Source organism: Saimiri boliviensis, chromosome 4 (assembly GCF_048565385.1).
Source record: "Saimiri boliviensis isolate mSaiBol1 chromosome 4, mSaiBol1.pri, whole genome shotgun sequence".
In the NCBI taxonomy this organism is placed as follows: domain Eukaryota; kingdom Metazoa; phylum Chordata; class Mammalia; order Primates; family Cebidae; genus Saimiri; species Saimiri boliviensis.
In genome coordinates, this window is record NC_133452.1 from 57,377,330 (window position 1) to 57,390,508 (window position 13,179).

Sequence of the window (13,179 nt, forward strand, 5' to 3'; positions counted from 1 at the left end):
ACTTGTATACGGTCTTCATTTCAAGTTTGTTTATCTGGTATTTCTGAGCACTCATCCCTGCATACTATCTGTTGATGTTCAAGAATCAATGTATAAAATCATTACCTTTTTAGGCATTTCACAGAATACCCTTCTGACAGAGGAGCCTGCATGCTTTGGTGTCTCTAAAATGCAAAACTTGAGTAGGAGTCACAGATTTTTCTCAGTTACTTGCAGAGAGAAACATTGGCTTTAGAGTGCCAGTATACTGTCAGTTGATTCAAGTCATCACAAGCTGTTTCTATCATGGGCTTTCCCAAAGGCCAATCAGACAACTTGCTTGGGCCCCCAACCCAGAAGAAAAGGAAGGAGGAGGGCGCTGGGAGATTGCTTTGTCCTAAAGTATTGTGAATGACTCTACCTTCCTTTGGGGAGGTTTACTTAAATTTGTGCTCTCGCTTCCAATAAATGCAAATAAATGCAGGATAATCTTGAAGACTATCTTTTTTTTTTTTTTTTTTTGAGATGGAGTTTCGCTCTTGTTACCCAGGCTGGAGTGCAATGGAGCGATCTCAGCTCACCGCAACCTCCGCCTCCTGGGTTCAGGCAATTCTCCTGCCTCAGCCTCCCGAGTAGCTGGGACTACAGGCACGCGCCACCATGTCCAGCTAATTTTTGGTATTTTGAGTAGAGACGGGGTTTCACCATGTTGACCAGGATGGTCTCGATCTCTTGACCTCGTGATCCACCCGCCTCAGCCTCCCAAAGTGCTGGGATTACAGGCTTTAGCCACCGCGCCCGGCCTGAAGACTATCTTAATAGTGCACTAATAGCTAGCCTGCAATTTACCAGCAGAAAGCAGCAGATTTCATCTTTTCTAGGAAAAAGATTTCCTTGGGTGAGAGTTTGCTAAGATCCAGTATCTGCATTTCCATAGTTTTTAGTATACTATATATTAAGGGCTGGATGACAACACCAAGTGCATTCCAGGGCACAATGGCAGTAAAGGGACCCACAGTGGGAGATTCATGTCTTTATACTGGGGCGTATTCCACGCAAAGGGATACATAAAAGCAAGATTAATCATTTGTCGTGTTTCCTTTGGTGCCTATAATAAACAATAAAAGCAAATAACATGTAATTCAAATACTCCTCACTCATATCCTCTTTCATGTCTCATATTTTTGCATTTCCTGACAAAATGTTCTTTTTCTATAGTATTTTAGTCCATTGATTTGTTCAAAAAGTAAGATTGAACCTAGAAGATTATATGACCTTATCCAAATCATAAATAAATGCCTCTCTAGGCAGCAAATGTCAGGACCCTAGTAAGCCATTCAGAGAAAATAATTCACCTTTGCTATTGTAACCCATGTTTTGATTCAAAAGTGTTTCATTTGGAAATGATTTGAATCCTCTTATTTGATCGTTTAAGCATGGGAAAAGATGAAAAAATACAAAAGAAATGTAAATGAGAAATAATTTCTATCAGTTTTTAACTTTTTTAAATAATGTATGAATAGTCTCCGTAGACCAAAGGCAAAAATACTATTGTCCACATTCCCCTTTGCTAATTTACACTGCAAGTGGCTAAACTAAAACAGGTCAAAATGATAAATTTAAGACTTGCATCGAAATGCCAAAGAATTTAGCATTGCAAGTGCTAGAGCTTAAAAAAAATTTACATTTAGTTTATTTCACTGGTTAATATTTTAGACTTTACTTGAAGAGTGAATGTTTCATCTCTTTATATAAATCTGGAATGCTGTGCAACACCAATTATATGCCATTCCTTATTCCCAACCATCGCTAAAATAATCACTGGTGACCTTCAAGCTATTATCCACATAAAATATAACACCTTATTCTGGTATGATTTATGTGACACCAGTGTTTGTTTACCCATCTTGTCTGGCCAACCACATAGATCATAATAAGCCAAAGACACGCAATTTCATTTATGCCAGGAAGACAAAATGCTTCCTCTTGGCGCTGTAGTAGAATCAGGTGACAATTACACACCTTTCTTCTCATCACATATAGTAAGAATGAAGGATTCAAAGATGTATTTCAGCCTGCTAATATTTAGACAGGTCACCTAATCCCTTTGAGGCTCAGTGGTTTCTCCAGTTCTAAAATCCTCGACCTGACTTGTGGAAGTGGGGTGAAAATGACCCAGAGTAGTCACACTCTAGAAGGCAAATAGCAATTGCCAAAAAACAAATATTAATGAGCAAAAGCTCCATCATATTATAACAAACCCCCATTTTATATTTAGCCTGTGAAATAATCTGAAAGACTCATCTGGACAGCTATTAATATGCTCTCATTTTGGCTTAAAGCTTTAGTCAAATCTTTGTCTAAAATACAATTAATAACTCCTATACATTAATAATCTTATCCATGACAGGAGTGATCTCTAAGCATTTTCTCCAGGTTAAGTATTTTATGTAACAGGCTAATCAAATACCCTAGATTTGGATGCCTTGAATTCATATTTAATGCTAAATATTAACATTCTCGAATCAGTGTGGAAACCATATGAGGATGAAAGCAGAGCAGGCTTTGCATTAGCAGTTGCCATTCTGAAGACCCCACATGGGAAGCAGAGAAGAGTGGTTTCCTTGGGTCTTCCTCCTTTGTGGAACAGGTGATGAGCTCCCATGCTCACTGGGATTCACAGCATGAACACCAGCGTGCTGCCTTTGAATAAGCCTCTCTTTCCATTTCAGGATCAGCCCTGCCCTTTGCCCATCAGCCCTCGCTCCCTTGCGTTTCTAGTGCCCGGTCATCTCTCCCTGCTGCCTTGTTTCACCATGTTCTTCCTTTCAGAGATCAACAACAAGATGCTCTATTATGGGGAAGAGCATGAACTTAGCCCCAAAGAAGTCTCTGAGAAGCTGGTGTTGGCCCAGAAGATGCTTGAGGAGATTAGACGCCGTCAACCATTCCTCACTCAACGGGAGCTCGTGGGTGAGGAGGCAGACGAGGCCCACGAATGTAAGTGTATTCTTCTTGTAGCTGACCCAGTATGTTTGCCCTCTTTGTGGGTCCAAGAGTGGACACTAAATCTAGGGCAACATTTAGTCAAAGCAACCAATTTCCAGTGTTCAGAACTATTTGGAATCTATATGTGGCCACAGGGAATCGTTCAGGACAGTTTGACTTTATAACCAAGAGTTTTAGATTCAGGCCCAACTTTGAGCCCTTGAGAAACAGCTGAGATGCCAAATCTACAGCGGTTGGTGAAAACGTATAAAACAGTAGAAAGAAAGTTAAAGGAAATCAATTCCCAGAACTACATTAAAAGAAATTTTATTGAGAAGGCAGGAATGCTACAAACCCAGAAACATTCATGCAGTGAAGACCGTGAATGACTTTCAATATCTTTTAGCCTCCAGTGGAAATTTAACATTTCCTTTAATGATGAATGTAGGTACCAAACCATAGTAGTATCTATCACTTGATCACTATATCAGCTGTCACTTACTATTATAACAAGTCACCCTAATCGCATTCATTTAAAACAATAACCATTTATTGCTCATGCTTTCATGGGTTGGCAATTCAGGCTCGACCTAACCTGGACAGCTCACCTCTGCTCCATGTGACAATTATTGGCTGAGCTCACTCAGATGCCTGGGGCTGGCTGGGAAAGCTGGGCCTCTCCATTGATGCGGGCTTAACTCAACAAGGTTAGTCCAGGTTGTTCACATGGCAGCAGTTTTAAGAGGGCAAGAATGAAAAGCACATGATCTCTTAAGCCTAGGCTTGGAGCTCAGCAACGTCACATCCATTTTACTGATCAAGACCGGCCCAAATTCAAGGAGTACAGAGACATACTCCAGTCTTGATTGGAAGAGTTGCAAACAATTGACTTAATCTACACAATCAACAAAATAAATCACAGATTTGCATATTATATTTTAGCTGTTGCTGATATCTCATGACACTGTTTAAATTCACCAATAACTCAAAATTAGGGTAGCTATTAGATCCACCTCTAGATCTTGCTACTTATGAGATTAGTAAAGAAGCATATACATTATTATATTACCAAATACATTAGTCTCTTTTTAAGTTCCATATATTTTATTTTATGCATTTTAGAACACACTGTAAGAAGCAGTCTGAAGGCTTCATTAGATTACAAAGGGACTAATGACACACAAAGTGTCAAAGGGCTGTAGGTCATTTTCCCACAATTGTCACTATCAACTTCTGCTATCAATTATTGTGATACTGTAGAAAAACATTATGGACAAACAGGTTTACTATGGTGGCAAATGGGTAAAGTCTTAGAAACAGTAAGAAGCAAAGAAGAATCTCAGGCCTCAGTTCTGAGTCAGACTCAAAAAGGCTAGAACTCTGGTGTCAGTCACTGCCAGACGTTTCCAAGCTCATCCCCTACCGTGGAATTTAACAAGCCTGCCCTGGAGAAGTGAGACCAATCACATCTTCCACTCCGCCTCCTTCTGCCTAGAATGCATTTTCTAACACTTTCTACACTCAGCCAGGAACTTTTGTGCTCTGCTTACAGTGATGGAAGAAAAATCTCAATAAGACAAACTGATATTCCCTAAAGAAAACAGAAATAAAGGCATACATTCATCACATGTGTCTGAGCAGAGAATGAAAGACTCATGCAAAGTTTAGGAATATCATATCATTGCCATTTAATCTTTTTTCCACGAAAATCATGGTTTGGATTTGACCTAGTAGAGCTAACTAAATGGTTGCTTAGAGAAACTACAGAAAATGAGTGGTTATGAACATCATTTTGCCTTATTACTGACCAGATAATTCTGGTTATTTTTTAATAGTAAAAGCCATAGTATACCCAAGTCCTCTTTACACAGTAAAATTATTAATAATCTGGATAGCAGCAAGCACAGTATAATGACACGGTTTTCACACAAAGCACGACCTCTGTGGGAAAACTAATCAAACCCTTCTTTCAACTGACTGGTATCCAAGGGCTCCCAAACTCTAAAAGCTATCATTTTTTACTTCAAATCTAAAAGGTGGAGCTATTTTTTGTGAAGAATAGCTTCAATCTCCATCACTAAAGAAGGCATGGCCTAAGAATTTTGCAGCTTTGCAAAATGCTGGGAGGCATAGGAGAGGGCAGGAGAGAGACACACTGAGCCTCTGTCTCCATTTCTTCCCAGTGCTGAGCCAGGCTGAGAGCTGGCAGCGGTTGCACAATGAGACTCGCACTCTGTTTCCTGTCGTCCTGGAGCAGCTGGACGACTACAATGCTAAGTTGTCAGATCTCCAGGAAGCACTTGACCAGGCCCTTAACCATGTCAGGGATGCCGAAGACATGAACAGGGCCACAGCAGCCAGGCAGCGGGACCACGAGGTACAGTGGACATCCACCACCAATGCATTTCAGGCGTAAGCAGTGTGACGGCACACCAAGAAGGGGCAGTTGACATAATTTTTTTTAAATATTAATATATTTAAATACTTACATTTTAAAATATTGGTATTTTTTTGCTGCTATAAATTACCAACATAAGTGTGTGTTCCTAAAATCAAATTGAAACTGATAATTGTCTAGCTCTTGCTTTGGTAAGAATGCAATAGTTCTGGTGCTTTTGTCCTGTGTATGGATCTGTTGTTCTTGCAAGTGGGTAAGCAATGCGTAACTTTTCTTATACTGAGAGCACTAGAAGGCCAAAGCAGCTCAAAACCATGTGTTCTGGCTATGTGTAATTTTTGAAAAGGCACAATAGGCAAATCTCACAGTCTGGCTGGTCAGCAGCTGCAGGGATAAGGAGATTAATTGCTAAGGCCACACAAATGCAGAGAGGTGAGGAAAATTTCCAGACATGGTCATAGCTTGCAAAGATGGTCACAGCCTACAAAGGTGGTCATCTCATGGAGCCAGAATGCGTGCATGCCCACACCTACAGGCCTGGGAACTAGTAGTGGTCATGTGTCCACTCCAAGCAATGCATGTACTCATGACCACCACTCTCAAGAGGGGTCATCTTTTAATAGGATGACATATGCATGTTTGAACATACTTTAAAAGATTAGGGAGAAAATAATACTGTGAACAAACAGAAACCAGTTATGAAAAAAATTCATGAATTCAGTTACGTAGTATTGTGGTTGGCAAAAACCACTTAAACTAGGCTCTCCAGAGTGATTTTCAGTCATCATTGCACCTCAGTAAGAATCCTTGTAAAATTTCTTAAATAAAAGTGAATTACACTCATCAGGACTACTTGCTAATGGGAGCAAACCCCTAGCCAATAGTTTTTAGAGCAATACAGTTGGGATAACATTTTTTTGTTAAATGAAGGCATGATTATCTTATACAATAAAAGTATAACACAAGATATTGTTTCAAGATCGTCACTGGGACTTGCCTCACCCTTGAAGTTCCCCTCTTTCTCCTGCTCCACACCCAACCACAGGTTCCTCCCACGTTTACTATCTGACATGTTTTAGCTCTCTTCCTTCTTTTCCATTCCTCTACAACTTCTCTAGTTCTGGCTTTCATTGTTTCTCAACCAAAACAGTCTCCGCTTCTGTCTCCTCCATTCTTGCTTCCTTCCAAGCCGGCCTCCCCACCCTGCCAGAGCAGCTCACCTTAGTCATAGCCTGACCACAACTGCGTGTGCTCATCAAAACTTTCATGTTCTCCTCATCACCTATAGTAGTGCTTTTGACACTGCAATTTGTGAACCGTTTCGTGGGTTACAAAATAAGTTTCATGGGTTGTAATGAGCAGTTTTTGTAAAAAATAGAAAGATAAAAGAAAATCAAGGGAATAGAAAATATTAAAGTGCAACACGTATAGTAAGGTAAGGTTTCATCACAGTTCTGCCTTATAGATGTGTACCGGGTTGCAACATGTAATTCATCGCTAACCTCTGAAAGACACTATCCTATAGAGGAGTCTATGCTCTTTCATGTGGTACTCGGGGCTCCCTCTGATCTGACCCTACCCGCCTCCTCAACCTCACCTCTTACTGTTCTCTGCCTCACACGTTAGGTTCAGGCAATATCATACTACCAGTTATTCCACCTGCCTGGAATGGAGACCACTTTTTCTTTTCTACTCATCTGGCTGACCTCACTCATCCTTTAAGTCTTACCTCAAGCATCACTTCTTCCAGGAGACCTACCCTATACTTCAATCCCATAACAAGTTTTGCACAGCTCTGTTTCTGAATTGTGATCATCTGCTAATAAATCTGTCTTCCTCACTGAACTCAGGGCTCTAAAAAGTAAGGGAATCGTGTCTTCTTTGTCTTTGAATCGTGGAGCATTTAGCACAATGCCTGGCACAAAGTAACAACTCAGTAAAAATGTGTTGCTGTAATGAAAACCTTAAAGGCTTTCCAATTTAGGGATCCTGTAGTTTCATCAGATTGTGCCCAAGTTTATTGAAGATGCATTTTTCAGGGCTAAATAATAAGCGATTCTTCTCATCCTGAAAGATTTAAGCCCATACCCCTAGCCTGCAGAATAACACTATCCTATTCCCAAAAGAGGATTTATGGTATTTACGTAAGACAGGAACAACACTGCAACCTCATGCAGCAATTCCCAGGATTCACCAATGAAGACCCAGAACCATGTTCAGTACTGCAAGCCCTGAAATGAGAAGTGGATCTGCCAACCCAGACTGGTCCTAGTAGGACAAGGGCAAGAAATAACCTGTAGGAGACCCCAGTCAGACCACAGCTGTGCCCTTAGCCTCAGGGAGTAATATTTATTGCTATTATTAAAACTACTGATAGTGGTAAATTGTATTTGGTTCTCATTTTAGATGGTGAATTGTGATCTCAGCCAAGTGCTTTGTCTTCCACGTAGCCTTGTGCTAGAGAACACATATATTGTGTGTTAACATGTTCAGTTCTCTTTTGATTCATTTTTAGGAATAGATCTTACCTCTAAAAGTCCTTTGTAAATTTCACAATCAGGAAGGGTAACATACAGTCAACAAACTGAGAATCGAAGTATCTGCATAGGCACAAACCAGCTGATTTGCTAGTGGTTGGTAAACGTCACTGTGTATGCAGGGCACAGTGGACTTTGTAAATGTAACAAGCAAGCGGACAGTGTTACCTAGACAAAGACACTTCAGTTCTAAAAGTGAATGATTGCCAAAATAGCTTTTAAATAAACTCGTACAGTCTTTTTTCTTTAAGCCTTATGCATGTGGCTACCAAAAATTTGGCATTTTTGATTGAGACAGATGGTAGTGCTCATTTTAACTTTACCAAACAAACCCTTCTACTGCATACAAATGAACAGCACGAGCAAGACTTCAGGAAGGGAATAGCATAGCACTGAGGAATCTGAAAGCCCTGCCCCATCTCGGTTCTCCCTCCTCTTCCTGACCTTTGGATCTGGCATTAGTCACAGTTGCAGCCCCTTTGTCCCCATCTCCTCCCTCAGTGACTTCACCCAATCTCACTGTTTCAGTCCTTAAAAGGGACTGATTTGTGGGTCTGCATCCTTATTCAAAACTGAGCCCCACAGCATAACTTTCATATTTGTGTCTGACTGCAGGATTAGCCACGTGGATTAGCCTTGCCATCACCTGCTGAAAATCAACACCTTTTTTTGCTCCAATTTCCCTTGCAATTTTCTCATTCTTTCTCATTCTTGTCCAGGGCTCTCCTCTCCCCTCCAATTCCCCAGGCTCTAAGTCAGCCTGTTCTGGGGTTCTGTGAGCCGTGATTTCTCCAGTCCTGTATCTGACGTGTGGATATTTTGGACTGCCCCTTGCCTAGGCTACCGGCTTCTCTCCCCTTCAGGTCACTGCCAGATTCGATTGCAAGGTATCTCTCTAATTGGATAGAAACTATATAATTAAACTTCATCAAATGCCTTCAACGGCTTCCTACTTAAGAAAGGTAAATTCCTCAACCACCCATAATCTGAGTCCACCTACTGTTCCAGTGGTATTTCTTGACTTTCCTACAAACTCTGCCTCTTAGCCACTGGAGACCATGCACCTTTTCTTCTTACTGCCTTTGCTCATGGTGTCTCCTTTGTTCATCTCTCTCATCCTTGTGTAATTCTGTCTAGCCTTTAAGCTAGGTTGTCTCCCTCCGTAGAGTGCCTCGCCTACTCATTTGAGTCCAGTGGTTCCTACATTGCTGCAGTCTCATACTCTTTTGAGAATTCATGAAAACTATGGAACACACATGCACACACACACACACACACACACACACACACACACATCCCTGCCATGAGAAAAATGTGCCCTTGTTTGCACGTGTAAGATTGACAGGCAAGTTCAGGTAGTCCATCTTAACCCCAGGTTAAAAATGCTGGCTCCGTGGCTCAAGCCTATAATCCCAGCATTTTGGGAGGCCAAGGCAGGTGGATCACTTGAGGTGAGGAGTTCGAGATCAGCCCAGTCAACATGGTGAAACCCCATTTCAACTAAAAATGCAAAAATTAGCCAGGCATGGTGGTGTGTGCCTGCAATCCCAGCTACTTAGGAGGCTGAGACAAGAGAATCGCTTGAACCTGGGAGGCGGAGGTTACAGTGAGCTGAGATTGCACCATTGCACTGTAGCCTGGATGACAAAAATGCAACTCCAGCTCAGAAAAAAAAGAATGCTGGCTGCCAGAAGGATCCTTCCTTCCTCTCTACTGCGGCAGCCATTGGTTGTACCACTGGAATCGCCACCAGGCTTCATCACGGTCAGCATATACTCTTCTATGTTTCCATCTGGGACTCACTCTTAATTGCTGAATGCATAACTTGTGTGTGTGTGTGTGTGTGTGTGTGTGTGTGTGTGTGTGTGTGTGTACATCTAGTCTAACCCCACTAGACTGTGAGCACCCGAGGGCAGCACTCCTGCCTTGCACAAATTGTATCTTCCTAGCACCAAACACGATAACTTGCATTTGTTACGTTTGCGGATGAACGGATGGATGGACAAATGCTTGAAGCACTCTCAAGTAATACAGATTTATGTACACTGGTTTTTAATGATTATAAATACTCATTTATTTCATGTTAACTTGGACTTCTAAATTACTAAACACTACTTTCACCATTCTTTTGCATACTTTTGCATATTTAAATATCACGAAATTTTAATTCCTTCCAACAAAATTTAAAATCCAACTTTTTATTTATAATCTTTCCTATAGCAAATAGATTGGAATGGATCTGACCTTGCTGGAATGTGACTCTGTGTTTTAGAAAACAAACTGAAGTCAGTGCTGCTGCCGTTGTTGTTTGTTGTTGTTTTGAGACAGAGTCTTGCTCTGTCACCCAGGCTGGAGTGCAGTGGCACAATCTTGGCTAACCACAACCTCCGCCTCCTGGTTTCAAACAATTCTCTTGCCTCAGCCTCCCGAGTACCTGGGATCACAGGTGTGCACCAGCACACTCGGCCCAAACTTAAGTGTTTTAATTTCCCATTTCACTGTTAAACCTACAGCATGGGCTAGAAAAGATTCAGTTTTCATAGAAAACCCAAAAAGCACCCATATAGCTTAATCATTTTGACATGTGCCAATGGTAGCCATACAACTAGCAATTACATTATTTTGTCATCTTAACTTCTAATCCCAAAGAGTAACAGAATGATTAAAATCTTAGATGAACATGAGATTCTATATTTTAAAAGTAAAATACTCTTTCAAAAGCACTGTTTAGGGATTCTCACCCATCCAAGCTTTACCTTCCCAGGACTGTTTCTTTCTTGGCGGACAGGGGGGATCATGGAACTCTTTCTATTTTTTACATATACGATATGCACAGTGAAGCATGCTGAATAGTGATAATTATGTCATTTTCATAATTATTCATTTTCAACATTTTACTTTGTTCAACTTGACCATTTTTCTGTGGAAATATCTTTATTTGTTTCAAAGGTAGTTTTATTCAGTTCTGTCTAATACTATATAAGGTAGGTGGGAGAAACTCATTAACTTGAAGCAGGTCATTTTTCATCTACTAAATAAGTTTATCATACAGTGTTATTAGCAACAGCTTTGAAGTTTGGCTCTTACTTGAGGGTGTTTAGCAGTGTCCTCCCACAGTCACCCAGAGAGAACTTACAAAAGGGGTCATAGCTCAGACACTATAAAAGAAAAACAGTTATGTGAGAGGTAACTAATACCAACCTTTTTTCAACTCCCTTCTTTTACATACTTTAACCCACATATTTTACAGTATTGCTTTTGTGCACAGCTGTGTAACTCCCCGTCTTTGTAGAGATAAGAATCAGATAGTCACACTGTATTAGGTTTGATGGATATTGAGGGAATATTGATTATTTTAAAATGTTCTTGCATTAAGGGGCTGTTCAAATGTGATTCTCTTCTGTCTCTAGACCTACACCTACCCCACAGCAACATATTTGGAGACGATGGCTTCCATTCTTCCTTTTCACTAAGTCAGGAAAGACTGCAGGGAGTAAGAAAGGACATTAAGATGAACTTAGGAAGTTTTAAAGTATTTCCTTCTCTACCAGGGCTTCTATAATTATTTCTATGATATCCTAGATTATACCATAATGAATATTTCATATCTAACTTAAATTACTCTTTCTAAGGTAACTTCAACTCGTTTTTCACTCAAAGTGTAAAATGAGTCTTTTACTTTTCCCTCCTAAAGTTTCTTCCTATGTTTCTTTCAGACTCTGAAATCATTGGAAACCCCATAACATTTCTTCAGAATCACAATGTCCCTAACTCTAGAACCTAAAAGGGAAGGTAGAAATTGAAGTACTCATCGAGATATGTATTAACCCTTAATTTTCCTTCTCAAAACATCTGAGCATTTACAATCAAGAGCTCTGAATGGTATGAAGCAAGATTATAATTTTATGCTTTAATAGTAAGGCCATTTTTAATTTTTAAAAGGCCATTAAGATTATTTTTGTATATTGTCTGTTCCTGTCCAAAAGGGTTGTTTGTGTCAGGCCCAGAGCTGGCACATGATAAATGCTTTTTGAATTAACTCATATTCCAGTCACTGCAAATATAGAGCCTGTGTTCAATCCTGTCTGCATAGTCCGCCTTTATATTCTGGAGAAAAGAGTCAAATAACCTCTCTAAAGTGCTAGCTCTCTTTGAGATGACAATGTTATAATAATCCTCAGTGCTTCTAATCTCCCAAGGTTCTTATTGTTGTTATCTCCATATTATAAATGAGAAAACAGCATCAGACAGGTAGCGTACCCCAAAGGCACACACCAAGGATGGAGCTGGGATATGATCCCAGACTTGCCTGAGTCAAAAGAGAGCAAGTTAACATTTATTGCTTTCTCTAAAGACACATTCACTTCACTCTCCCTTGCTCTTCCTTCCTGCAGAAACAACAGGAAAGAGTGAGGGACCAAACAGAAGTGGTGAACAGGTCTCTGAGCACATCTGCGGACTCTCTGACAATGCCTCGTCTAACTCTTTCAGAACTTGATGATATAATAAAGGTAAGGATGCACGTGACTTGTTCAGGTATTTCTAGCAGGTTACAACAGCAGCTCAATGTCACAGAATAATAATAAATTCAGATCTATCAAATGGGCAGGCATTATAAAGATCAGATAACTGAATATTTTAGTGTCTTGCACTGTATGATGGCCACTAGCCACATACCACTACTTGAATTTAAACTACTTAAAATTAAATAAAATTAAAGTTTTAATTATTCTGTCGCATTAGCCATGTTTCAAGTCCTCAACAACCACATAGCTAGCAGCCAGTATACACAGTAACACAGGCATTGTGCAAAAACAGGCATTGTGCCACTGAATATAGCAGAACTTATTGCAGAGAGTTCTATTGAAAGGGCTGCTCTCGATCCATGCTACTCACTCTTTACTCATAAAGTTGTGTTTAATAAATCTGGCATTCAAAATCAATAAAAGTCACATTTTGAAAAGTAGAAAATTTCCAATAAAATGCAGTGAACCAAACTATCATGAAATTACTCTCAGCTCATTTTTATTACCTTTTGAAAGATAACACTTTAAGGTCATTTGATTGTCATCTTGTCCTTTGACTATTTCAGCACCAAACACCCTGTCTTGCTCTCCAACCCAACTCCCATCACTCTCCTTGGTGACAGCAAAATCCATATGGATGAAGTCACCAACTCTCTGACCTCCGGCTCCTTGAACCATCCTCTCCAGCAAGCTTATCCTCCAGTCCACCTCCGTTATCCCACCTATGGCCATATTCAGACCTTGTTATCAG

General features: G+C 40.3%; 1 protein-coding gene across 3 annotated transcripts in view; it reads left to right on the forward strand.

Annotated features, from left to right (window-relative positions):
- LAMA4 (laminin subunit alpha 4) overlaps positions 1-13,179 on the forward strand; it is a 161,516-nt gene that overhangs the window by 81,795 nt on the left and 66,542 nt on the right. For all 3 annotated transcript variants that reach the window (XM_010346489.3, XM_074397586.1, XM_074397587.1), the window contains exons 11-13: positions 2,812-2,979; positions 5,151-5,344; positions 12,297-12,413. In XM_010346489.3, the coding sequence (XP_010344791.1) occupies positions 2,812-2,979; positions 5,151-5,344; positions 12,297-12,413 (479 nt within the window). The remainder of the gene's footprint in view (positions 1-2,811; positions 2,980-5,150; positions 5,345-12,296; positions 12,414-13,179) is intronic.